This window comes from Dasypus novemcinctus, chromosome 19, assembly GCF_030445035.2.
Source record: "Dasypus novemcinctus isolate mDasNov1 chromosome 19, mDasNov1.1.hap2, whole genome shotgun sequence".
Classification (NCBI taxonomy): domain Eukaryota; kingdom Metazoa; phylum Chordata; class Mammalia; order Cingulata; family Dasypodidae; genus Dasypus; species Dasypus novemcinctus.
This window is the reverse complement of record NC_080691.1, coordinates 29,803,265-29,830,798: the sequence shown is the minus strand read 5'-3', so window position 1 is coordinate 29,830,798 and position 27,534 is coordinate 29,803,265. Positions and strand designations below refer to the sequence as shown.

The window sequence follows — 27,534 nt, the reverse complement described above, 5'->3', positions numbered from 1 at the left end:
TTCTTTTACAAAAATTATTCCAAACTATGCTATATACCATAAGAGACTTTTCTTCTTTTAGTTAAAATGTTATCTTAGAGTGTTTCATAGTAGCACAGAAGGAGCCACCTCATTTTTCTGCTGGGCTGCATAGCATTTCATTGTGCAAATGTACCATTTGCCTATTGAACTAGACCCCTCTTGAAGGGCATTTAAGTTGTTTCCACTCCCTTGTTACCCTAAACATGACCTGCTGTGAGCACCCTGGGCCCCTGTGTGTGTTAGAGTCTGTAGGATGAAGTCTTGGGAGATGAATCATTGGGTTAAAGTTATATGCATTTTCAGTGTTGGTAGTTTGTGTCAACTTATATTCCTGCCACAGTGTAAGGAGTTTTCTTTGTGGTCTCAAAAGTACTCATGTTCATCTACAGATGAAAAGGACTTAAAAAAAGAAAAAGGCCAAGGAAGGTGGTTAGGAAAGCCTTTGGGAGAAGTGAGCAGAGCTGTGTTTTAGCAGCGTGGTATTGCAATCATATCTCCTTTAGTTGTAAATCGTGGCAGTGCTTGTTGTGACTTTTCTTCAAAGATGATATCATCTTGTTCCTCTGCTTATGAAACATCTTGAATCAAAGACCTTTGCTTTTAAAGTCATCAAAACAGTGATGGGGGGTGGGGTGGGGTGGGGAGCAGATGTAGCTTGGTGGTGGAAAGCCGGCTTCTCATGTACGAGGTCATGGGTTCAATCCCCGCTACCTCCTAAAAACAAAACAAGATGATGATGGCAACACAGAGGTGGTGGCCCCATTTCTGAACATGGTGTCCATTGCGGAGGCTTCTTGGAGCCACCTCTCTGCACTGCTTGTGATAGGCATAGCACTTCCTTCCTGCGCAAGGACACTGAGGTTGTTTATTCCTTACAATTGTCTGATAAGGCAAGGAATGATGTTATCAGGGGAACCTACCAGAGTGGGATTCAGAAATTTGCATCCTGAGCTTTTCTTTCTATTCAAGGCTGCGTTTAACTAGGTCACTATTGAGAGTGAGCCTATTAAACAGAGAAAAACAGTCTTGGTAATTTTAACAGATGGGAATATAAATGTAAGAATCAGTTCTCTGAGACTGAAAAGTTGGGTTTTTAACAAAAGGACCTTATTCATGAAAGAACTGCACATAACAGGTGAATTCAGTCAGTTCATGTATTTTATTATTAGAGAATTTGTGTTTCATAATAGTGGTTTTTAAACTGGGTTCTGAAAAGCTTTTCAACATTTCATCCAGAAGACAAAGATTTCATGGCTGAAATATTTACAAACAGTTGGTTTAGAAGCTTTTGTTTTTTCAATGCCACAAACATCTATGCCATCTCATAGCCAGTCTACTACCAGTAATGTGTTCTTAAATAAAACCCAGGTCCTAATTAACTGGAGATGTTAAGTTGATTTACGTAAATCTAGATATATCTGTTAGTGTTAAAATAGTTTCACAATCTGTAACTAAACTGTTCTGATTTTTAAAAGTTTTATTACCCATATAGTTCACCCATTTAAAGTGTACAATTTAATGATCTTTAGTGAGCATACGGGGTTGTCCAACCATGAACACAATCTTAATTTTAGAACATTTTTATCCCACCAAAAAGGAACCCTGTACCCATCAGCAGTCACTTCCCTCCCCCTCCTTCTAGTCCCTGGCAACCACCATCTACTTTCAGTGTCTCCAGTTTGTCTATTCTGGACATTTATATAAGTGGCATTATACAATATGTCGTTGTCTGTGATTGGCTTCCTTAGCATATGTTTTCCAGGTTCATCCATGTTATAGCATGTATCAGAACGTCATTCCTTTGTATGGCTGAAGAATATTCTACTGTGTGGATATGCCACATTTTGTTTGTCCCTTCATCTGTCAATGGACATTTGGGTTGTTTCCACATTTTGGCTGTCATGAATAATGCTGCTGTGAACATCTATGTACAAGCTTTCTCATGGACATATTTCCATTTCTCTTGGTTATATACCTGGCAGTGGAACTGATGGGTCATATGGTAACTCTGTTCTAACTTTTTGAGGAACTGCAAAACTGTTTTCCAAAGCAACTGCACCATTTTATGTTCCCATGAGCAGTACATGAGGGTTCCCATTTCTCTGAGTCCTAACCAGCACTTGAAATTCTCTTCTATTCATTATAACCATGTGAAACGCGGATGTCAAATGATATCTCATTGTGGTTTATATTTGCATGCCTACGAAGATTAGTAGTGTTGAGCATCATGTGCTTATTGGCCATTTGTATATGTTCCTTGGAGAATTGTCTATTCGGGACCTTTGCCCATTTAAAAAAAAATTGGATTATTAGTCTCTTTTTTTTTACTTTTGAGTTGTGCAATGTCTTTGTATGTCCTTATCAGAGAGGCTTTCTTCCATTCTGTGGGTTGTCTTTTCACTTTCTTGACAGTATCACTTGCAGCACTCATGATTTTTAAAACATTTTCCTGCAGAATTTAGTCGGCGTCTTAAGGAGCGCATGCACCACAATATTCCTCACCGATTCAACGTCGGACTGAACATGCGTGCCACCAAGTGCGCCGTGTGTCTGGATACTGTGCACTTTGGACGCCAAGCATCCAAATGTCTCGGTAAGAGTGGTGGTTGTGCATTTGCAGTGGGCACCTGTGCCTCTCCCCCTAAAAATCCCATCAGGTGGAGGTGTGAGGTGTTTTTATTCCTCATCATATGGCACTTTGCTTTCCAAGCGTTTGGTGTCAGTGGGAGGACACTGTTTCTCCTGTGAAAGAAGTGAGTTTATGCCTATCTTTGGCTCGTGACTGCAACCCACTGTGCAAAATGCCTTTGGCTTCACTCATTTCCATCCCTCTTTCTGTCAGGCTGGTCTCTCCGTCCTGTTAGGCTCTGTGCCAGTCCCAACGGAAATGTGAATGGGCCCTTGCACACCTGTTTGTGGGTAGCTCAGGGAGGAGCCAGGAAAACTGGGTCAAGAGCACTTGGCTCTCTTGTTTCCTCTCTCTGCAGGGGCTTAGCACCTGGGAGAGCATAAGGATGGCCTGGATGACTGGGCAAGGCTTCTGGGGCCTGGGTGGGGGTGGAGGAGCCCTGGGCTCGGCAGACAGAGGAAGAGAACGGCCTGGGGTTGGCTGAGTGGGTTTTCAGGTTGCTAACTGCTCTTCCCTAGAATGCCAGGTGATGTGTCATCCCAAGTGCTCCACGTGCTTGCCAGCAACCTGTGGCCTGCCTGCCGAATATGCCACGCACTTCACTGAGGCCTTCTGCCGTGACAAAATGAACTCCCCGGGTCTGCAGGCCAAGGAGCCCAGCAGTAGCTTGCACCTGGAAGGGTGGATGAAGGTGCCCAGGTATCACTGCAGGGCAGCTGGGGCAGGTGCTGGCATGGAAGGCCACAGGCTACTTCCATTGCTGCTGTGTCCAAGGATATGTCTTTTCTAGAATTCCCTCCTCACCCCACCCCACCCCTTCCTCCAGGCTGATTTGTCTGAGTTTTCATGTGTTTCCTTTAAATCTTTATTTTTCCAGGAATAATAAACGAGGGCAGCAAGGCTGGGACAGGAAGTACATTGTCCTGGAAGGATCTAAAGTCTTAATTTATGACAATGAAGCCAGAGAAGGTAAATTAATAAATCAGGGGGAATTTCATTGCACGTGGTTAACCCAGGTCTCTGAGTGTTGGCGTGAAGGCTTTGTTTTTCGGACTGCGTTGATAGCCTTCTACGGTTTTCCAGTTTTGAAAATTAAAAGCCAAATGACTTCTCTAAAGGTTATTGGTACGATACTCGCATCTATAGGTCTCCCTTCTGAAGAACCGCAGGGTGCTGCCCTGAAGATTCTACCTGCTAATACACCTTCAGAGAACTTCTGCCTCAGTCAACTAACCCATAAATCTGCATCGTCATCAGAAATTTGACTGTGCTACTCATCTGACACACTTTATTTTTTTTTTATCTTCCCTCTCCGCCTTCTCTGCACACCTTCTCCCCCTCTTCTTTGTTCTCGTGCGCCTCACTTTACATGCGTACCCTGTCTCTTTCTCTCTCCTCCCCTTTTCTCTCCCTCTCGCTCTCTCTCTTCCCCCCTTGTTCTTGTTCCTGTTCTTTTGTTTTTCTTTCTGCCCTTCCTCTTTGCACCAAGCTGGACAGAGGCCGGTGGAAGAATTTGAGCTGTGCCTTCCCGACGGGGACGTGTCTATTCATGGCGCCGTTGGTGCTTCGGAACTCGCAAATACAGCCAAAGCGGGTGAGAAGGAGCAGTGGGCAGCCCCGGCCTGGAGAGGGGCTGGGCTCGATTATTCAGACAGGGCAGGGGGTGGGGGAGATGGGAGCCCGCTCTGCGGATGAGGCCCCTTCCCCTTGTGTTTGGTGGGATTTCTGTCTCAGGCCAGCCCTCCCGGTGGGACTGGTGGGAATCCACACCCACCTGCTTCTTCTCTGTAAAATCTCCTAGATGTCCCCTACATATTGAAGATGGAGTCTCACCCTCACACCACCTGCTGGCCCGGGAGAACCCTCTACTTGCTAGCTCCCAGCTTCCCTGACAAACAGCGCTGGGTCACCGCCTTAGAATCAGTTGTCGCAGGTGGGAGAGTTTCTAGGGAAAAAGCAGTAGCCGATGCTGTGAGTATGAAAATAGGCACGGGCGCTTGTATCTGTAAAGTGGGTTGACTTGAAAGATGGGGATCCCCCAACTGTCCGGATTTCCCTCGGGCTCCCTCTCTGAACGTGTGATGGCTCGAGGTTGAGCCACAACGGGGAGTTGTGCAGCAATGAAGGGCAGGCCCTGAGGACGCTTGCCTGGTGTCCCGGGCCCTCCGGAGCTCTGCAGCCACTTAGACTGGGAGAATGGGCTCCATTAGCTGCCTCTTGGGGCATACGAGGTCTTGGGTGTGGCAACACTGCAGCAAACATCCTTCGATAGACGTCCTCTCATTTGCTCTGATAGGTTGTAGGTTTCAGTTATAAGCACTATAGCCAGGAAGCAGCACAAATGGCTGCTGACGGTTGTGTCTGCTTCAGGAAGGCTTTTCATAACCTTTGAGATTGCTTCTGCGACTATTTGTTCTTCTGGTTTGGAATCCTCCTTATCTTTAAGATTTTAGAAACATAGGTATGACTTGATTGCATCATTCTGCATAGAACATTCCAGGATACAAACAAGCAATCCTTACTTATTGGCTTTTGCTCCACTGAAGACCAAATAGCTCTTTCAAAACACTTACTTCCTCACAAATAGCTTAAGTGCTAGCAATCAGAAAATACTTAACCACGAGATTCCCGATAAGAGCTTTGCTCACTGGATAGACCTATTTTGATGACCTCTTTTGCTGTTACCATGTGAGCCTCTTACCTGAAATCTGTGTTAATGTGTATACAATAGGCCCGTGACTGTGGTTCCTCTGAGCTTCTGCCTGCATGGGTTCAGGTAAAGAGATGGAGAGCCTTGTTGGTTTGCTTGCTTGCTTCGCAGCCCTGTAGCCCGGAGAGGAAGGGGCCTCCCATGGGGCTTATTAACCGTTTGCAGGTGGAACCTTGGTAGCTTCCGCCTATTTCCTGCCACAGAATAGCTCTCTTCATCTACTTGGCTCACTTATTTCCACATCCACGCTGACTTATAACTCAGATGCCAATTAACCTCCCCCAAGTTTCCAATAACATTCATGTTTTGCCATTTGAGCTCAGATCAAAATAAGGGGCAAGCCCAGTGCACATGTGTGTTTCTAAGCCTTCTCAGGACTTGCCTTTACGTCTGGCACAGAACTTCTTTTGGTTCTTGCGTTTGTCTCTTTAGATGGTTTGGTCACACATGCTGCAGTCTGACCACATCCTCGTTTTACAATTTATTTTCTTCTTTTCTTTCACATATGAAAAGAAATTGCTTGGAAACTCCCTGCTGAAACTGGAAGGTGATGACCGTCTAGACATGAACTGCACACTGCCCTTCAGTGACCAGGTAACCTTGGCTGGGCACTGCCAGCCACACACAATCAGGGAAAAAGGGGTGCCGTAGGCTTAGCTGCTCTTCTGCTTGAGATTATGACCATGGCATGATTACACTTACGCTCTGCCTTTGGACTTCTGCCCCTGCAGGTGGTGTTGGTGGGTACCGAGGAAGGGCTCTATGCTCTGAATGTCTTAAAAAACTCCCTAACCCACGTCCCTGGAATTGGAGCAGTCTTCCAAATTTATATCATCAAGGACCTGGAGAAGCTACTCATGATAGCAGGTGTTGGGCCAAGGACTTGGCGCTTTCCTTTACTCTTTTTTTTTTACTTTTCTCATATTTTCTTTACTCTTAAGTGAAACAATTTGAAAGCCCCCTGTGCTTGTGAAGCACAAAGGCTGGCTCGCTCTTCTCTGTACCTGTAGACACCTAACCCTAAGCTCTTGTGCCCTCTCCATTCACATTTAGGTCCCTTGCTCTAGTTTAGTGCAGGCTCACACCCTCCAGGCAGCATTTCACTCTTCTGCCAGGTGAGGAGTTGGGAGCCTCAGAGACTGATGAAAGTCAAATCTTCATCCTGATTGCAGCAACACCACTGTGGGCCACGGCCTTCCGAGAGCCCACCGCCTCTGCTGGGCTTCCCTGCTTTGATGTCTCTGTAACTCCCATAGATGCTTCATCTAGATTCACCACTTGTTAAGATTTGCCACATTTTTTCTCTCTTTCTAAACACGCAAGTGCACACACACGTATTTTTTTAACCAACTGAAAGTCAGTTGCAGATATCACCCCGACAGCAAGGGCATTTGCTCATGTAACCAGGGTACAATTTTTCAATTCAGGAAATTTAACCCTTGCTGTAATACAGTTATCTGATATATTGCCCAATTACATCCTTTATAGTAGTTTTTTCCCTGATTCATGATCTAATCCAGGATCAGGCATTGCCTTTAGTTCTGTGTCTTTATCTCCTTTTAATCTTGGAACAGTTCTTAAACGTTTCTTTGTCTTTCATGACATCAGGCTATTGGAATGGACATGCTGTTTTATAGAACATTCCCTAAATGTTTCCTAATACATTTTTCCTTTACTTTGATGGGAGCACATTTGAAAGTACAGTTAACATTCCTGGATTTTATGTCTGAGAATTTTCTCCCCCAGAATCTCGAATAAAAGGCCAAAGATTTCATTTTAGATCAAAATCTTGGACCTGAAGTGAGTTCACAGTGATCTGTGGAAAACAGTTCATCAGAGTAGCCTCTCGTGGCTTTTATTTGTGATATAACAGAACTGGACCCTCCACCCCGTGTCTTTGCTTAGCAGCTTCTCCCTGACCAAAGAGGCTGTTGCTTTTCCCCTCCAGGAGAAGAGCGGGCCCTGTGCCTCGTCGACGTTAAGAAGGTGAAACAGTCTCTAGCACAGTCTCACCTTCCTGCTCAGCCAGACATCTCTCCCAACGTTTTCGAAGCTGTCAAGGGCTGCCACTTATTTGCTGCTGGCAAGGTAAGTGTCTCCTTATGGTCTCTCAGCTGGGCGCATGTCCTAGAAGTTGGCACTGCCTCCCTTGGCACAAGGCTTATGATTCAACTTTGAAAATAGTTGACCCTCTAACTGGGTTCAATTTTTATTGCTTCCTTTGGGCACATGGAAGCCATGCTTTGAACCTAAAGGAAATGTGCACAGGCTTTGAACCTAAAGGAAATGTTTGAGAGAAAAAGGAGCATAAAATTAACAAAACTAAAAAGATGATCCAGAGTTCTAGAAAAGTGTGTGTGTATATGACAGAGTGATTTTTTAAAAAATGAATTCATATCTGAACCAGATGAAAGAATATTTTACTAGAAATTTTAAATTTCAGTGTATGCCATTTATATAACAAAAGCCAAGTAATAAGAAAAATTCTTTGGTGGTTTCTGCCATATTGAAATCTGGCATACAAACACATTTGCTTCCCTGCTGCTTAAATATATATATTTTTTTTCATTAAAAAGTTGAGTATAAAAAATCTTCAGTGAAATCTGAATCAGCCTCTTAGGCTATTGGGCTGCTGCTGGTTGAAAACCATGGCCTTTCACTCCTCAAGAGAGAGTTCATTAGGCATTTGTTCATTTAGTCACCAAACATTTACTGAGCATGTCCTGTGTGCTTGCCAGCCTTCAGGGTGCTTGTTCTGGGGGCACGGATGACCGCTAGGGGCATGCTGTGGCTTCAGCCATAGGGGCTCTGGGGCAGGCCCTTGGCCTGGCATTCTCTGAGGGGTTATGGTTATTTCAATGTGCAAAATAAAAAGAGAGGGGGGACAGAAAATAAAGTGACCCAGAAAGATTTCTTGGAGAAGGTGAATCTTGAAGGACCTGTTAAATGGACATTGGCAGAGGGAACTGGGAGTTTCATCCAGGGACCGAGTCAGGGGATATCTCAGTGCCCTTGTATGTTTAAAACAAAAAGATTAATTTAATTTATTTATTTCTTCTCCCCCCTCATTGTTTGCACTCGCTGTCTGCTCTCTGTGTCTGGTCATTGTGTGTGCTCTGTATCTGCTTGTCTTCTTTTAGGCTTGGGCCACCTCTGTTCCCTGTTTGTTGTGTCTTTCATTGTGTTTCCTCATTGTTTTTCCTCGTTGCATCATCTCTCTGTTTCATCTTGATGTGTCAGCTCACTGTCTTGCTCGTGTTCTTTAGGAGGCATCGAATACCATACCTGGGGCCTTCCATGTCGTGGGGGTGCCCGGCTGCTTGAGCCACATTTGCTTCCTGACCCTTGTATACTTTAACAATTATTTATTCCTTCTTAAAGAGAACATTTTAAAATCTTTTTCCCTTTAACTTTTTTGTTGTATTCTCTTATGGTAATTATGTTACCTTAGTTTGTTTTTTTCCAAAGTTGTTATATAGACATTCTCCCTGCCCCCTCCCCCATTGTCTGCTCTCTGTGTCCATTTGCTGTGTGTTCTTCTGTGTGTGCTTGTCTTCTCTTTAGGCACTTCTGGGAAACGATCTTGGGACCTTCCGGAGTGAGAGAAAGGCATTCATTCTCTTGCGCCACCTCAGCTCCCTGTCCTGCTATGTCTTATTTTCTCTCCTCTGTGTCTCTTGTTGTATCATCTTGCTGCACCAGCTCTCCGTGTGGGCCAGCACTCCTGCGTGGGGCAGCACTCCTGTGTGAGGCAGCACTCCTGCACGTACTCCACGCAGGCTAGCACTTCACGCAGGCCAGCTCACCACACGGGCAAGCTTGCCTTCACCAGGAGGCCTGGGGTATCGAACCCGGGACCTCCTATATGGTAGAAGGGAGCCCAGTTGCTTGAGCCACATCCACTTCCCCCATAATTGTTTTTACTACCGCTTGTGCTATATCTCTTATTTATCTTAATTTCATGAGAGGTGTTCAGATTTTATTTATCTTTACAAAGAACCAGCTTATGGCTTTGTTGATTCTCTTTGTTATAGCATAATTTTATTTGTCCTTCATCTTTGTACATTGTTTTTTCTTCAGTTTTCTTTGGACTTCCTATTCTTTTCCTATTTCTTGTTTAGCTCATTAATTTTTTCAGGTTTTTTACCCCTATTATGAGCATTTTAAAGCTATACATTTTCCTTTAAGTACTATGTTAGCTGTACCCTGTCAATTTTGATATGTAAACTTTTTACTAATCCACATATTTAAAACTTTTTCTTCTTGATTTTGATGAACTGCTGCTTGGAAATAATGCATTTTACTGTCCAAAAATTAGTTTTCAAAAATTATAAATTATCTCCATTGCAATGTTTTAAATGCCCAAAAAATGTCTGGAATCTATGTTCATAAATTATAAAGCTTAATAACATGTTAAACATCCCCACAAACCCACTACCCTACCCAAGGAAGCACGTTTCCAATAATTTGTATGTTCCTATGTATTCCTCCCTTGTCCCATCCCATCTCCCCACACTTAACCAAATAGCTGGTTGCCTTCAATTCAGAACTGATTTGCTCAGTAAGCTTTTCTTTACCCTTGGTGAATGACAAAGATCTGGCTGTAGGAGGTACAGCAAGAGGGATTGCCCTATTAGGGAAAAAGAGAATTTTAATATAGAACTCTGTGTATATAGCTCTTAGCTTAAGTGTTCCTTTTGGATCAAAATTTCTCTAAATTCTGACAGCAGTTTCTGCTGCCTCCCCCTCCTTCCCAGGATAATGTTGTCAGCAGACCCTTTCTCCAGCAGAACACCCTTGCATCCACACTGGGTCTGGTGTCAGGTGGCTCTGTGGAGTTTTTCTCTGTCCTGCAGATGAAGAAAGACTCTTGTCTAGCGCAGTGGTTCCCCACCAGGGACAATTTTGCTTCCAAGGGGACATCTGAAAATTGCTGGAGACATTTTGGTTGTTGCAGCTGGCTGGGGAGATGCTACGGCATCAATGGCCAGAGGCCAGGGACATCCGAGAGGCGCAATACATGGGACAGCCCCCACAGCAGAGAATTATCCAGCACAGAATGTCAGCAGTGCTGAGCTTGAGAAACCCTGCTCCAAACTGATGTTCCTTTCCTCGTTTGCCCCAGGGCCAGCGTACCCACTGGTGACCATTACTTTTCTTCTCCAATTGCTTTTCAGATTGAGAACGGACTCTGCATCTGTGCGGCCATGCCGAACAAAGTTGTCATCCTCCGCTACAACGAAAACCTCAGCAAGTACTGCATTCGCAAAGTAAGCCCACGGCCTGCCCCCACCGCGCACAGCCCCACCCAGCCTGCTCTTCCTGCAAGCCAGTGTGTGTGGAAGACATGCTCTCGGGGGTGGCGTGAGCCCAGGCCCTTCTACCTTGCAGCTTGGGCTGACCCCCCTGAGTCTGGAAGCTCCAGTGCTAGTAGCTGAAGTTTCCCACTCACTTCTTCTCTCCTGTTTGTGAGCTGCCTCACCACTGAGTGAATTTTCCCTGTTGTTAAAAGAGGACACACTTCTTTTGAACCAGCAGAAAAAAAGGAGTTTTTTGAGAAGCATGCAATCCCTAGTGGCACTTATTAGAATCTCTCTTCCCTCCTAGAAGTTTCTATTAATAACTTTTTGGAAAAGCTAGTAGTGCTAGCTCTGTTTTGATATGGAATTTGGGAGCTGGTTCTCTTTATAGACGAGTGAGTTGTGATAATGACTGCAGTATGGACAAGGTACACGTGAGATGATTAAATTTGCCTCATTGCCAAAGAAGGCTCTGCTATCCCTAAATTAACAATATTCCATGAACTTGACAGCTTTTCTTCAGGTGGTTATGTAAGTGAATATCCTTGTTCTTAGGAAATGTACATGAAATATTAAGTGTTCAAGGAAAAAGATGTATACAACTTATACTCAAAGGCTTAGAAAATAGGTGGATGGATGGAAAGATGGAGAGATAGAATGATATGGCAAATGTACAAAATGTTAAAAATTGGTGGATCTGGGGTGGGGGTGGGTATGTTGGAGTTCTCGTATGGGTTTTGTATTATTTGTGTCCTATAAGTTGAAATGATATCAAAATAGAAAGTTAGAAAGAAAAAGAATGCCCTAGTTTATTTCAGGTGCTTCCACAATTAGTTGCCAAAGTGAAATGAGGGATGAATAGATACGCATCATTTCCTGTAAAGAAACTGTTCCATTCTGGTTTAGTTTGTGTTTGTATTGTGTGCTCCTGGTATCAGGGACATAGCTGGCTATTTACTAACTTTTCACAACAGTTCTGAAAAGTGGGGGAATGGTAATCCCCAGTTTTCAGCTAAGGCAGGTGAGACTTGGAGAGATCCTAATGAAACCAAGACCAAAACTAAAGTTCAATTTCCTCACTGTTTCACTGCCATGCTGCCAGAAAGTTTCCTCATACGTAGTAGTAGGTGGTGAGTAAATATTTGATGGTAACAATAATGCTGAATTGATTAGAATTTGAACTCATAAACTTCAGGAAAGTTCTCTGACATCCTTGCCTCTTTATATTTCCTGGTCACCATTTTGAATAAGCACACCTGGAATTTTGAAGACGTTAGGCTTGGCTGAAAAGCAAGTGGAAATACTTCAGAAGCAGGTAGTTAAGTTAAAATAACAAAGATGAAAATGATATAGGTAACCTGGGTTCAAATTAAAAACTTTTGAGCTAGCAAAAAAGAAGGAAACTAGATAAGTGGACATGGCTCAACTGATAGAGCGTCTGTCTACCATATGGGAGGGTCCAGGGTTCAATTCCCAGGGCCTCCTGACTTGTGTAGTGAGCTGGCCTATGTGCAGAGCTGCCCCATGCAAGGAGTGCCATGCTGCGCACGGGAGCCCCCGCCTGGGGGTACCCCACCCACAAGGAGTGCACCCTGCAAGGAGAGCCACCCCACGTGGAAAAGAAAAGCACAGTCCGCCCAGGAGTGGCGCTGCACTCATGGAGAGCTGACGCAGCAAGATGACACAACAAAAAAGAGACGCAGTTTCCTCGTGCCACGGAGGGTGCACGCAGACATAGAAGAACTCACAGCGAGTGGACACAGAGCAGACAATTGGGGGGGGGAAGGGGAAAGAAATAAATAAAATTTAAAAAAAAAAGGAAACTAACCACCACTGCTGAGAGTTGGTGGATTCTTCCAGGCTCTTTTCTCTGATAAGAATGTTCAGCTTTTAATGTTCTGCCTTTGACTATTACGTTTTCATTGAAATGGCAATTTTTACCTTTTTGGGCTGCAGTCCGACCTTGTTTTCTTGGTCCGGGGCGGCATAGAATCCTGGGTCGCACTAGCACCTGCCCTGTCGGTCGTCGTGAGGGGCGTGGGAGCGAGTCTGGTGGGGCCGTCTGCAAGGCGGAAAGAGATCCGCGGTGGAAACGTGGCTGTTCTGCGTTCCCTCTAGGAGATCGAGACCTCGGAGCCTTGCAGCTGTATACACTTCACCAATTACAGTATCCTCATCGGAACCAATAAGTTCTACGAGGTGGACATGAAGCAGTACACGCTTGAGGGTAGGGTTGGCTCCTCTTCCCGCCCCGGCCCCGCCCAGGCCCTGCTGGGCGCCAGAGGTCGGCCCTGAGGCCCCGCTCCTCCTGCCTTCGCAGAGTTCCTGGACAAGAACGACCACTCCTTGGCGCCTGCGGTGTTCGCCTCCTCGTCTAACAGCTTCCCTGTCTCGATCGTACAGGTGAATGGCGCAGGGCAGCGGGAGGAGTACCTGCTGTGCTTCCACGGTGAGTCGGAGGGCACACGCGGCTGCTGGCCGTCCCCTGGCCGCGCGTGGGAGGGCTCCTGGGCACCCGGAAACCCAGGCTGGGGCCAGGCCAGGGCTGGGGAATGGTCCAGGCGGATCCTGTTGTTCCAGTACCACCGAGGCGGCCTCGGGGTTCCCCTCCCCTGCGCCAGGGTCTTAGCCTGCTCCGGTTCTGTCGTGTTCTCTCCCAAAAGCAGGCACTTCTTTCCTTCACTACCCTTGCTTTTATTCACTCCCTTTCCTTTCGCCTTTTTCCTTTCTTCTTCACCTTAATTCTCTGTCCTTTTTTTTTTTCCTGTTGGCGTTTTTCTTTTTTAATTTAAATCTCTGGGTTTCTCTGTCTCTGCCTCCCTCTCTCTGGGAATGTCTGTCTCTCCCCCTTCCTCCTCCTTCTCTCCTTCTCTTCCTCCCCCCCCATGAACCCTCTTTCTTTAATAAATCATTTGAGACATGGTTCAGCAAATGTCGGCAGTTTTAGCGATCCAGTTCATTCTGGCCAGTTGTCCTTGGGACTCTTTCCCTGGTTATTCTGTGGAAGTATGTGCCCTGATACCCTCTAGCTCTCACTATGCTAATGCCCCTGGGCTCTTGACTCCCTGCAGAATTTGGGGTGTTCGTGGATTCTTATGGGAGACGTAGCCGCACAGACGATCTCAAGTGGAGTCGCTTACCTTTGGCCTTTGGTGAGTGAGGCAAGGTGTGGCGGGCTCCTGTTACCAGCAGCTGGTGCCCTAGGGCAGAATCGCAGGTGGACTTCTGTTTGGTCCCAACATTGTGTTTGTGGATTCTTTTAGCCTCCAAGTGACATATCTAGTACTCACCTGAATAAATTTTCAGGGCAGAGATTCTGAATTGCAGGAGCCAAATCCGGGAAGACCCCTGGGCCACAATCTCAGCCTTGTGAAATATGCATTAGGCCCTTGTCATGGAAAGGAAACTATGTCCTGTGGACTCACTTAAATGGTGTTCCAAGGCAGCCTCATGTCTCCTGGCATAGCTGAGCACCTGTTAATCTGACCAGTTCTAATTAGCCAGGGCGGCTAGGTCATGTTCGTTCTCTCTGTAGGTGTAGCTGACGTTGTGATGAACATACTTGTACTAATCTCTGAGCTCTTGTCTGATAGTAGCCCCTAAAAGTGGAGATGCTGGGTCAAAGAGTAAACACACACATGCATATAAAAATGTATGCACACATCTGTGTGAATGTCCTGAAATACCATTATGGTCACAGTCCTCTTCAAGGATATTTCATTTATCTGTTGTTGCATAGCAAGCCATTCCAAAACCTAGTGACCAAAACAGCAGCTTCTTCTTGCCCATGACTCGGTGGGTTGCCTGGTTGGGCTTCATGTGGTGTCAGCTGGGGCCTTGGGGTGATGAGACCCAAGGTGACCTGATGCATGTGGCAGCCACTTGGTGCTGGCCACAGGCTGCTTGCTCTTCTGGGGCTGTTGGTTGGGGGCCCTCAGATCCTCTCCACTGGGCCTTTTCCAAGATGGCACAAGTGAAAGCTGTTAGGCTTTCTCACTCTCACCCCAGTTTATAAGCACAGGTCAGCCCAGGTTCAAGGCAGGGAGTCTACAAAGTGGCCTACTCCTGGGAGGCAGGGGTAACTGTCTGCTACCAAAGTAATGGTTTACCACGAGGAGTAATCATAATGTCCTTTTCCTCTAAGACAGAAAACAGCTTGTTGTATCTTGTCTAGTTTTACTGCAGTATAGTATTAAGATTAGAAAAAAAATTTTTCATAAAAAATAAAGGAAACCACTTTTTATAAGTTTCTTATCCTTCCAGTGTTTATGCAAATACAAGTAAAGGAAAATATATATCCTGTTCTATCAGTTAGCCCACTTCACATATTATTCTGAATCTTGCCTTATGCCCTAAGTAATATATCTTGGGTATTTTTCCATATCAGTACATAGGGAGCTTTTTCATGTATTTATACAGCTGTGCAGAATTCCACAGATGTACCATAATTATCCCCTTATAATGAACACTTGAGTAATTGCCCATCTTCAGCTGTAACAAACGATATGTCAGTAAATGTGTATATGCATCATTATGCTGGCACGTGGGTGTGTCTGAAGGATAAATTCCTCTATGATGGACTGCAGGGTGAAGGATGCACTGCAGCCAGGTTTTAATTTTCTCTTTTTTCACCCTTTGCCCCATGCTGTTCCTCTCTTGTGGCCACGCAGCCTACAGAGAACCTTACCTGTTTGTGACCCACTTCAACTCGCTGGAAGTAATAGAGATCCAGGCACGCTCCTCTCTAGGGTAAGCCTTGTAAACCTCAGCTGGGTGGGGGAGGACGCTGGGGCATGTGTTTCTTCCTAGCCCACCTAGCAATGGGTGAGCTCTTGTCTGGAATTCCGCAGGACCCCTGCCCGAGCATATTTGGAAATTCCCAACCCACGCTACCTGGGCCCTGCGATTTCATCGGGAGCAATTTACCTGGCGTCCTCATACCAGGATAAGTTAAGGGTCATCTGCTGCAAAGGAAACCTGGTGAAGGAGTCGGGCACTGACCACCACCGCGGTCCCTCCACCTCCCGCAGGTACCGTACCTTCCTCCTTCCTCTCGGCAGGGGGCCAAGTGCTTTTCTGCAAAGCAGAGGGAAATCTTACTAAACTGCTTGAAGGTTTCCCAATCTTCACTTTGCCCTCAAACTCAAATCACTCATTTCTTTGAGATCCGCAGTTTTAAATGATACAGTCCTTGCTAGGCATAAGGAGAATTTTTAAAATGCCCTCTTAAAGGTAAAAGTAGGAAGGGTGTGTTCTTTCTCTGGTGGGGATTTTCTGTGCCTTTGTTCAGAATGGAGGAAGAATTATGGATCGATTGCCATAGCAAATATTTTGCTGTTGGGCTTTCTGCTGGGGAACCGTGGTGAAAAAGGCAGACTCAGCCCCTCGAAGATGGCCCTTGCAGTCCAGTGGGAGAGTGACATGAGCAGTCAGGTGATTTCCACCCAGCCCAGAAGGATGCGGCTCCAATAGGGATAATTTGAAGCACAGTGGGACCTCAGGGGAAGGTGAGGGAGGATTTTCCTGAAGAAAGGGGGTGGAAGGAGGGGACAGTGAGGAGTGTTCAGGCAGGAAGGCAAGTCATGAGTGGAGTTCCTGAGGTGCGAGGCAGTGGGATTGGGCCAGGGACCCTGAGGTGCCCGGCGGGTTCCATGGAATGCAGAGACCTCTTCAACATGACTGAACCAAGCTTCCTGTTAAATGGTACTTACTTATTTTTGAATTAATAATTCCATCACATGGTGCAGAGTTCAAAAGGTATGAAAGGATGTATAGTGCAAAGTCTCTTTTCCTGCCCTCTACCCCCCATTTCCAGCCTCTGCCACCGACTTGCTCACCTGGAAAGGAAATGATCTTTTAAATTTCCATGCTATACTTAAGAAACCATTGCCAAATCCAAGGTCCTGAAGATTTTCTATGTTTTCTTCTAAGAGTTCATAGTTTTAGCACCAACATTTAGGTCTTTGACTCATTTTGAGTTAAGTTTCATATATGGTGTGAGGTAAGGGTCCAACTTCATTCTTTTGTAAGTGGCTATCCAGTTTACCCAGCACCATTTGTTGAAAAGATGGTCTTTTCCTCATTGAATGGTCATGAGACCCTTGTAAAAATCAATTGGCCATATGTGTTAGTGTGTATTTCTGGGTGTTCTATTCTATTCCATTGGTCTATATGTCTATCCTTAGGCCAGCACCACACTGTTTTGGTTACTATAGCTGCATTCTAAGTTTTGAAATCATAAGTGTGAGTCTTCCAAATGTGTTCTTCTTATTCAAGATGGTCTTGGCTCTTTTGGGTCCCTTAAAATTCCATATGAGTTTTAAGATGGGTTTTTCAATTTCTGCAAAAAAGGCAGCTGTGATGTTAAATATTTGCCACTGATGTTTTTTACCTGGACAAACGCTCTAGGGAATAGACTTGGCCCACTGAGCAAGCCCTGAGAATGGGGTTTTTCAAAGACTAGCAAGCATGTCAAAGTGTGCCCTCTGGGGAGCTCCAAACTTGATCTGTCCAATCCAGTGGCTGTGAGGCTCTTGGTTTTCACACGTAGCATGGCTGTGAGCCTGTTTTTCTCAAACACTCCTCGGGTTGTTGTAAGCCTTTGGTTAATTTCCAGAATTCTGAAAAAGTTCGTTTTGACTATTTTTGCAAAGTGCTCGTCTCATTGCCTTTATGGAGGAATGGGTTTCCAGAGGTCCTTCCCCCCCATTCCACAAGGGCATCTCCCACTTCAATTTTAACACAAATGAGAGCTGTCCTAGGTATCTTGAAACAACAGAAATTACTGTCTCACAGTTGTAGAGGCTAGAAATCTAAACCAGGTATCTGTAGGTCCACGCTCCCTCTGAGACCTGTAGGGGAGAATCCTCCCTTGCCCCTGCCAGCTCCTGGTGTTGCCAGCCCTCCTTGGCACTCCTTGACTTATAAGCGCTTCACTCCAGTCTCTGCCCCCATCATCATATAGCCTTCCTCCTTTGTGTCTGCCCTCCTCTCTTTATAAGAACACCAGGCGTCTGGGATTAGGACCCACCTTGGTTCAGGATAACGTCATCTTAACTCAAATACATCTGCCAAGACCCTATTTCCAAATAAGATCATAGCTATAGGAACTGGCCTTGGGACTTCAACGTATCATTTGCGGGAACACAGTTCAACACACTGTTCTGTACCTTAATGTAGTTTGGTCCATGTTAGTATAATAAGTGATCCGTCATTCTTTTTTTATGCCTGCACAGCATTCCTTCATGTAGCTGTACGTTAATTTACTTAGCCATTTCTCTATTAATGGGTGTTGGATTGTTTCCAGTCTGTTGCTATAGTAAATGATCTTGTCCATATGCCATGTTGGATGTTTCACATCTGGAGAAGAAATACCTAGAAAAGGAATGGATGGGCAACAGGGGAATGAACGCTTTTAATTCTGATAGAATTGCTGAGTTTTACTCCCTGGAGGCTATACCCATTTTTTCTCTCCCCAGCAATATGGAGAAATGGGACTGGCCTTGTCATGACACAGTGGGCTAGGAAGGAGCCAGACCCAGGTCACTCTGTAGGACAGTTGAGACCTTGGACTGCAAAGAGCTGAGATTATTTAATCCAGAAGAATACTGAATCAACCTAGGATTTTGATTTTCTGGACTGGCTTTTCAGCCCACATGTCCACCCTATATTAATATAAGCAGATATCCAGAACACTTCCATGTGCTTGGGAAAGGAGATACAGGGATGAAGAAGAAACTGTTCTATTCTCAGAGTCCACAATTTGTTGGAGGAACCATCTCTAATATCACAAAATTCTTAGGCCTTGGAAAAGACAGTTTCACTGTAATATTCTGAGACTGTGTCTTAATGAATAGTCTGTCTTTTTTTTGTACAAGAGTTAATTAGTCTGAAATGTTGGGGCAATATAGTTTTAATCCCAGAAACTTGCCGAAAAACCAGAAATGTTAAATAACCAGACCCTCCTAACTCTTCTGGCTCGGCCCTGCACCAGGAGTGATTGTTAAAAGGGCTACAGTCCTCCCCTGTAGATTTCCGTTGTTTCCATGCTGTGCCAAAAGCAGTTTTTAATGAACACACTCACACATGTTCACACACACCAAAGCACAGTAGTGAGGTTGTTGTCCCTTGCCTCAATAGTGAGGTGACCAGGCACCTTCCTTCTGGGACTCTGTGGTCTCCCTGGGTGGAATTGCTTATTCTGTGGTCGAAAATGGTTTCGATACCTGTGTACCCAAAGAGCAGAAATGTCTTTGCTTTCCTGCTGTTCCCAGGCATGTCTGGAAAATCAGCAGTTAGTCTCCAGTTGTCTCTTGGCTTATAAAACAGGCTTTTTGCTGCTAACCGCTTTGAGCAAGTCAGAATGCAGAAGGCCAGCTCTGTGGGGTGTGATTCACTGCAGGCCTCATTGCCATGCTCTGTTGAGCAGAGCAGAAAATGTTACTCTTTGCAAGAAATTAAAAAAATTGATGTGGTAGATCATGGGTCATTAATGGATATGGCAGTGGAAGACTGCCCAGTTGACTTAAATGATGGGTGTTTTCTTTCCTCCCGTTCATCTAAGCCGACGTGCGGAATGGCCTTCCTGGGCCATCCTTCTTCCCCCGGGCAGTGAACACCCTTTCCCTTGGTTTATGATGGCCCCGTGGACACACTTTATCATTTCCCTTATGTTACAAATAGGCTTAATGTAGGTTTCCTCCTTGTAATTTATTATTTTTAAAATCTGTTTTCCATTTCTCAAAGCCATATGGCTAAAGATGCATATAAAATTCAGTTTCAACATGTGGAAATCTGAGGTGTCTCAAATTTTACTGTTGCGCAGATAGCCCAGGGGGTTCTAGCTTTCGTGCATTTATTATCTAAATCTTCATAGTCACAGTTTCTTGGAGAAGCAAGAGAATGATTTGAAAATATTCCTTAATGAAATGCCCACTTACAGAATTATCTCTGCTTACCAACTTCAGTGGTTCCCGCAGGGGTGGGCAGCCTACTTCTGTAAAGGGATCACGTGGTAGGTAGTTAAGATTTTGTGAGCCATGAGGTCTCTGGCACAACTACTCAATTCTGCCATTGTAGTGCGAAAGCCTCCATAGTCAATGGATAAATGGATGGACATGGCTGTGTTCCAGTATAACTTTATTTACAAAAGCAGGCATAGGTCCAGGATTGTCCCACAAGCCTCCCCTACTCGGGCCAGTATCTTTGCTAGTCTGTGGCTTCCCAGTTATGGGCACTGACATAAGTTCTGCCAGAGTCAGACCAGTAATTGAAGAAAAAAAATGAACAAGTCCATGAAATGATAGCCTCTTCCAAAGAAAAGATTTAAGTAGCAAGGATTAAAATAGACCTTTGAGAAAATCAATGATGTTCTCAAGCATTTTTGAAGAAACGACCTTCTTTATGATCTTGCTGCCCTAGTCCAATATAATACAATTTTGTTGGCAAATGAGAGCAAAATCAACATTGATTCATATTTTGTTTATCTTAGAATCAGCATGTAATTGCAACTGTAATTTAGACTTTAAAAATAAGTGGACTAAAATTTTTTTTTTTTAAAGATTTATTTATTTAATTCCACCCCCCCCTCCCTGGTTGTCTGTTCTCAGTGTCTATTTGCTGCGTCTTGTTTCTTTGTCCGCTTCTGTTGTCATCAGCGGCACGGGAAGTGTGGGTGGTGCCATTCCTGGGCAGGCTGCTCTTTCTTTTCACGCTGGGCGGCTTTCCTCACGGGCGCACTCCTTGCGCGTGGGGCTCTCACGCGGGGGACACCCTTGCGTGACACGGCACTCCTTGCGCGCATCAACGCTACGCATGGCCAGCTGCACACGGGTCAAGGAGGCCCGGGGTTTGAACCGCGGACCTCCCATATGGTAGACAGACACCCTAACCACTGGGCCAAAGTCCGTTTCCCTGGACTAAAATTTATATTCCTGGTTTTAGTTTTATTTTCCTAGAGAAAGCCCCAGTCAATGACAATATGCTTTCAGCAATAATGATAAGAATTTGTCCCCATTTAAGGTAGGTTGCCTTTTCCCAGCACCAATTTCACAGAGATCACAAGAACACCTGCACTTTTTCTACTCATCGGGGGTGGGGAGAAATTGACTTTGAAGACAGCACTTTAGTTCTCTCTGCATTTCTGGATCCTGCCTTTTCAGAGAGATGGTTAGGGCCATGCCTGCCAAAACCGCATTTGAAAGGTGCAGGCCAGGATGGGGTGGAGGGTTGTGACTTGGTAATACAGAAAGGGCCTAGGATTTCCACCTGGTTTGCTTATTAACCATCAACCTTTGGGACCAGGTACATGTTGGAGCATTTATCCTGTTTTTGTCTTGCCTCCTCAGTTTCCTAATTACAGTCAGGCCTGGTCCCTGTACCTCTGTCATCCTGTTGCTGTTTGTTGACTTTCTGAGCATCCATGTCAGTACTGGGTGCCAGAGGGACTCTCAGGAAGCCACAGTGGTGACCAGCGCCAGGCTCAGGAGTAGGACAGATCGCACAGCAGCTGACTGTCATGACCATGGCTTTCTCAGCGTGCTCACTGGCATCAGGGACCTTTGCAGGTCCCCAAGTCCTGGGAATTAGGCTTAACCCCTGAATGAAAACTTATCCCTGTGTTTTCCAGGCTCTTGGAACATCCTAGAACAGGAGGATATAGTATAGGGTTTTGAAGTCAAATCGACCTGGGCTGGAAGCCTCCAGCTCTGCCACTCACTAGCTTGGGGGAGTCGCCTCGCCCTGCCCCTGCCCCTCATTTTCCTGTCTGTATAGTGAGGGTTGTGCTTGTCCCTAGCTCTAGAGTTGTGAGGATTTAATGAGCTATTTAATGAGCTAAGGCAAAAGCTTACCACAGGGCCCGACACATAGCAGCTGCTCTGCAAACAAAAGCCTGCACCGAGGCCAAGAAACTTGATTATCTTTAGTCATTTTTTGCTTTCTTCCTTGTCCTCACCACCAAAAAAAAAAAAGTCTGAAGAACTCCGGGTTGAATCCCTTTCTAGTACTTGGCAGGGGCGGGGGGTGCTGCTCAGAGCGAGGGGAACTGTCCCTTTGGCTCTGCTGCCTCAGCCCCACCCCCTCTCTTGCCGTCAGCAGCCCCAACAAGCGTGGCCCGCCAACGTACAATGAGCACATCACCAAGCGCGTGGCCTCCAGCCCGGCGCCACCCGAAGGCCCCAGCCACCCCCGAGAGCCAAGCACACCCCACCGCTACCGGGAGGGGCGCACGGAGCTGCGCAGGGACAAGTCTCCAGGCCGCCCCCTGGAGCGAGAGAAGTCCCCGGGCCGGATGCTCAGCACGCGGAGGGAGCGCTCCCCGGGGAGGCTGTTTGAAGACAGCAGCAGGGGCCGGCTGCCGGTGGGAGCCGTGCGGACCCCGCTGTCCCAGGTCAATAAGGTGGGTCCACGGCCAGAGGCCTGCGCGCCTGTCACCCAGGACAGTGGAGCAGCTTGGGAGTCGAGGCGCCCTCGGGGCCAAGGTTGCCAAAAGGGAAGTCCATTGCTGCCAGTTCAGACTCCGAGATTTAGCATGAGTTTAGGAAAAGCCATGTACTTTAAGAAGAGCCTTCCTAAGCAGATGGACGATGTGTGACTAAAAAGGGGAGTGTGTGCTCCTCAAAATGTAATCGCTACCAAGGGTATGGTGTTCCCTTCCACAGTCAACCGGTTGGTGTCCCCAGAGGCAGCCAGTGTTACCAGATTCTACACGTAGTCTGAGCACATCAAACGAGTAGATACGTATATTCTCCCTCTTCAAACACAAACAATAGCATGCTATAGACGATCTATAGCTTACTTTTCAAAAACACAAACGCGTGCACACAGAATTTTCTGGATGGCTGGTAATAATGGTTGTCTTTTAGGAGAACTTGAACATTTTTTGAAATGTTTAAATCATGTTCCTGTATTATCTATTTTACTTGAAGTTAGAGATTGAGGAGCCAGATGGATGCATTACAGAGAAGGGGCTCCAATGAGGTGGGGGTGGGCCGAGTGCCCGGTGCCTCCTTGGCAGGTGGGCCAGTTCCAGGAGCCACTGTGGACAGCAGGGCCACCTCTGGAGCCCTGGGGTGGATCTTCTGGACTGCACGCTACTTCTAGTGCCATGTGCGGTGCATCGTCAGCACCTCTGCCAATAGAGAGGAGGAAACACCATCCAGTATCTCTTCTCCTCCCCTCTGAGTTACTGTCTGTATGTGTGTGTAACAGTAGAAGTACAGACACAGCACAAGAGAAGTTTGGCGAATTTTCAGTGAATTTCATTACCTGACTGACCCCAAGCTTTGAGGCTGGCTCTCTTGAGTGCTACATTGCTAAAGCCCAGAAGGGATGGGCGAGATGCTGCAGAATTTCTGGTCTGAGTGTGCAAAGTGAGCACAGCAATTTCTGGCTTCAGGCAACTAAAACCTATCTTCCTTCTTTGCTCCTAGGTCTGGGACCAGTCTTCAGTATAAAACTCAGCCAGAAAAACCAGCTCCTCATCTCGGTCTGCAGGAGAACACCAACCAAACTCTGGAAATCTGCGGAAGGTGACCCAGCGCCCACCTGCTTGGCCACCGCGCGGCACAGCTGGGCTCAGCCCCACCTCAGCTCGGACACTCCCGTCTCCAGGAGGCGCAGGCGGCAGGGGCCCTTAGGAGCCGTCAGCACCCCTCCCGACACCTTCCTGCAGTCATCCTCTTTGCACTTTGTTACTCTTTCAAAGCATTCATAAACTTTTGTATCTAGCTCTAGCCTGTACAAGTTCAAAGGAAACCAACCAAGATGCTAACTACAATGTTGGTTAGAATCTTAATAACTACTTTAAGATCCTAGGATTGGTTGGGTTTTCTACCCCGCCCTTAGTTTTTTTTTTTTTTTTTTTCTTTTTTCTTTTAAGACAACAGCATTCTTAATAGATTTGGATAGCAATGTATTTCCTGTTGTAGTCATTTTTAGCTAGACCACACCATCAGGTCTTTGCTACTGAAACATATTGTAGAAGAGTCCCCGTCAATTTGCTAACCTCCCACACTTCATGTAGGGTCATTCTAGTCTGTGTCCATCCTCACTGATGGCCCTGTTTGACCCAGGGTCGCATGGTAGCCAAATGTTTACTGTTCTCATTGCCTTTTATGGCCTTGATGACTTCCCCTCCCACCAGCTGAGAATGTACAGAGGTCATCAGGCCTCAGCTCGGAGGCAGTGACTTGGGGCCAAGGGACCTCGTGGCACTTTCCTTCCTACCCTTCAGCATCATCTCCCTGGCCTGCTGTCCCTGCTTTCCATGCAGCTTTGGCCAGGAAAGCATGCAATAGACTTGCTCGGAGCCCAGCGTTAATGGGTGTCTGGGTCAGGGAGGGGACCGGGGACACCCGCCTCCTGTCCATGACGGTGTTTTGTTCCCCACTCTGGACGGGGCGGAGCCCCTAACCAGGAGTTGTGCATGGCGGTTCTCTGCATGTGCTGCCCCCGACCTGGCTACCAGCTTGGGTTGCTCTGCCTGTGTATTAATACCATACAATAGTTCCCGTCAAATTGATGCCCTGTGATGACTTGCCAAATTCCTGGCCACAACAAGCTGCAGTCTGTAGCACTGAACAAACAAAAAAAACAAAACACTCAAGCCTTACGACCAGAGAAGGATTTCAGCAAACCATCTCCTCAAACTCAACTTCCCTTCTGACCCCCATGCTTCCCTGCCAGCTCCCTTGCAGAGACACAATCCAGCCAGTTCTACCCCATGAAACTGTGACTTCCCAAATGAGCCTTTCCCTGGGGCTAAAGATCTAAGACCAGGAAGTTTGAGAAAGAAGCCGCAGCTCAACTCTCCCAACTCTGCAGAGGTTGGGAAGTCCTCTTTAGGTGCAGTGCGGCTCATGCTATTTCTCTTTGCCCTCTACCTGAGTGCAGAATACCTGGCAACTGATATAGAACCAACCTAGAGGTTTTGCAGTTGGCAAGCTAACTAGCGGCCTTATTTCTGCCTTTAATATCCCACAAGGCATCTCTTGCTTTGGATTCTCCGTGACTCTTAGGCACGCCTCAAACAACCAAGGCACATCCTAGGTAGGCCGAGAGGTATACCTGTTTCCACCGCAGCAGGTGAACATGACTGTGCTTTCAACCCGCGCATCCATGGTTCAGTTCACTTTCCAGATCGCAACCTGACCCAGATCCTGGTTCCTTCCTGCTTGTCTCTTAACCTAAGTGCTTTCTCGTTTGAAACTCCCGTGAACCTCCATGTCTGTAGGACCTTTGGCAAGTATCGCGCCATTGTGTTTTATGTATTGCTTGGAGTCTTTGGAATCATATGCCATAGTCTCCTTCCCCCAGGGCAGACTGGACTGAATGTTTGCTGAAGTGTTTGTCTCTTGGTCCAGAAGTATTTGGAAAGGTCACTGAAAATTGGTCTTTCAGTCTTGGCATTTCATTTAGGACCTCCATGAGAAACGGGCTTCTTCAGCCCTGAAAATGTATATCGTGTGTCTCATTTGTGAAATGCTTCCTGCGTTAGAACTAGCTCAAAAGACTGTACATATTTACAAGAAACTTTATATTCGTAAAAAAAAAAAAAAGGAAATTGAATTGGTTTCTACTTTTTTATTGTAAAAGGTGCATTTTTCAACATTTACTTTTGGTTTCGATGGTGGTAGCTGTGGCCAGCCATCTTCACTGGAGGGTGGGGAGCTCCGTGTGACCACCAAGAGCCCAGCAGGAAATATTGTAACATGAAATTGCAGTCAAAAGCTTATTAGCATAACCAAGATTTTAGGTCTCCAAAAGTACAGGCTTTTTCTTCATTACCTTTTTTATTCAGAACACAGGAGAAAAAAGGAACAGTTCAATAATCACCTTGAGAGGAATGAACTTTGTTGTTGAACAATAGTGAAATAAAGCAATGACCTCAAATGTTTGCTTTAGTGCAATGACCTCTTCTTTTCTGGAGAGAGAACCATAAAAGGCCTGCTGCCAAGTGTCAGCATAGGGTTGTTATAATGGCTTGGCACTGTGGACTTTGCCGAGAGGCTTTTCCTCTGTGGTGGGATGGGGGGCCCACACAGTGGGTTAGAGCACGATGCTGGCCTAGAATCAAGAGACTGGCAGTATCTGCTTCCAGAAGAGCGACGTCTACGTTTGGTCATTTCTTTCCATGAATTGAATATTACGGTCATTTTCTGGGACTACCGAATGGGAAAGCTCCTTAAGCAAACAGGCTATTTTGAATGGATTACTCAGTTCTAAAATGCAACTAACTTGGAAACCAGGTCAACTTACAATTTCTCTCATCCATTATGAAGAATCCACAGGGAATTTAATAATGTGCAATAATTTGGAGGCAGGAGTTCAGAATAAGGTAATTTATAACACGAATACTTCCTGTTTTTAACTAGATGTGTTTTTATATCTGCAGGGAAAATGTTCTCTATCATGTTTTAGTCCATTAGTAAAAAATCTGACCCAGACAAACATTGGTTTTGGCAAATGGTGGTTTTCTCACAGTTCCTGTTGCTTTTATTATTTTCCATTGAAGTTATCCTACCAGTCAGAATTTAACTTGCAGAATTGGGCACAGCTTGTGACAGGAACAATGGTTGCAGTTTTACTGCTGGGCATAAGAATCTTTTAGCTAAAAAGGTCACAACTGTAAGATAGAAAATAATTTAAAAGATGAACAAGTAAAATGCTGGAACCCCTTCTTGTAACATTGGGGAGAAGGCCATTAAATACCAATCATTTCAGTTATTGCCCTGCGGATTCTCAGTAGCCACAGAGCACTTCAAAATCTTAAGAAAGTTTGGTTCCAAAAAGAATGTGCCAAGAAAGGTTTATTGATCCCTAAGGAAAGACCTCAAAGAAACACCAATAAATTGTTCAGCTACTCCATAAATGAAGCCTACCTTTATGTGCTGCTACTCCTGTTTAAGCACAAAACTAAACATTGTGTTTCCTGCACTTACAACTTAATTTTCACTGAACTAAAGAGGTTGATTGCATAGCAAATTTAATAACCATGAAACAAGGATTTGGAGGTGATTTGCTTAAAAGGATGCGTGTCTTAAGAATTGGGCCTCTTGGATTTGATCAGCTTTAGAAAACACTTCATGCAGGTAGGCCTACTGGGGTGGTACCAGCTAAGCGTTGGTTTAATTGGCTTGTTCAGTGATTCTGAACCAGGGGCAATATTGTCCCCTTGCTCCCGACAACATGTGGCAATGTTTGGAGGCATTTTTTCTTGGCACAACTGGGGGGCAGTGCCGCTGGCATCTGGTGGGTAGGTGCCAGGGATGCTGTTCAACATCCTCTTAATACAGGACAGCTTCCCAATCCCCCACACGAGAATTATCAAGGTTGGGAAGCCTTGGCCTGTTCTAGTCTGATTTCTTACCATTTAAATATGGCTTATGATGCCTAAACCCTGAGGATTGTGGCACTAGGCAGTACTTTGTCACTAACTTAATGTACAAACGTCAAAGCTTGCTTAATTTCCTGAAGCTGGGGGTGCGAGTAATGGAAATGTGGTACTGTGTTGACCCCCCGCCCCCTTTATTTTTTGAGGAACTGGCGGCCAGGGATTGAACCCAGAACCTCATATGGGAAGCTGGCGCTCAACCACTGAGCCACATTGGCTCTCCTGAGTTGTCGTTTGTTGTTTTTGTTGCTTAAGAGGCATTGGGAACTGAACCCTGGACCTCCCGTGTGGGAAGCAGGCGCTCAACTGCTTGATCAACATCTGCTCCCTGCCTTCCATTCTTCCCTGAGCTTATCAGGGATTCATGGGGCTCTTTTGCCCTGGACGGGTTGTGAGAGGTAGAGGAAAGAACTTTGAAAATGACTTAACTACTTTATATAACTTAAGCTCTCTTTCAGAGGACCACAAAAAGGAAAAATAA

General features: G+C 45.7%; 1 protein-coding gene across 4 annotated transcripts in view; it reads left to right on the top strand.

The window, feature by feature from the left end:
- The window catches only part of CIT (citron rho-interacting serine/threonine kinase), a 182,961-nt gene extending 157,405 nt beyond the window's left edge, over positions 1 to 25,556 (top strand). For 2 of the 4 annotated variants that reach the window (XM_058281457.1, XM_058281456.1), the window contains exons 33-48: positions 2,477 to 2,614; positions 3,169 to 3,349; positions 3,528 to 3,619; positions 4,140 to 4,244; positions 4,452 to 4,621; positions 5,874 to 5,954; positions 6,092 to 6,227; positions 7,309 to 7,448; positions 10,538 to 10,630; positions 12,779 to 12,887; positions 12,981 to 13,109; positions 13,732 to 13,812; positions 15,331 to 15,409; positions 15,511 to 15,690; positions 21,755 to 22,058; positions 23,092 to 25,556. In XM_058281457.1, the coding sequence (XP_058137440.1) occupies positions 2,477 to 2,614; positions 3,169 to 3,349; positions 3,528 to 3,619; positions 4,140 to 4,244; positions 4,452 to 4,621; positions 5,874 to 5,954; positions 6,092 to 6,227; positions 7,309 to 7,448; positions 10,538 to 10,630; positions 12,779 to 12,887; positions 12,981 to 13,109; positions 13,732 to 13,812; positions 15,331 to 15,409; positions 15,511 to 15,690; positions 21,755 to 22,058; positions 23,092 to 23,115 (2,042 nt within the window). In that variant the 3' untranslated portion in view covers positions 23,116 to 25,556. Of the gene's footprint in view, positions 1 to 2,476; positions 2,615 to 3,168; positions 3,350 to 3,527; positions 3,620 to 4,139; positions 4,245 to 4,451; positions 4,622 to 5,381; positions 5,427 to 5,873; positions 5,955 to 6,091; positions 6,228 to 7,308; positions 7,449 to 10,537; positions 10,631 to 12,778; positions 12,888 to 12,980; positions 13,110 to 13,731; positions 13,813 to 15,330; positions 15,410 to 15,510; positions 15,691 to 21,754; positions 22,059 to 23,091 lie in introns of all 4 variants that reach the window. The other 2 variants (XM_058281455.1, XM_058281458.1) reach the window with 2 other exon arrangements.
- Positions 25,557 to 27,534: the final 1,978 nt, after the last annotated feature.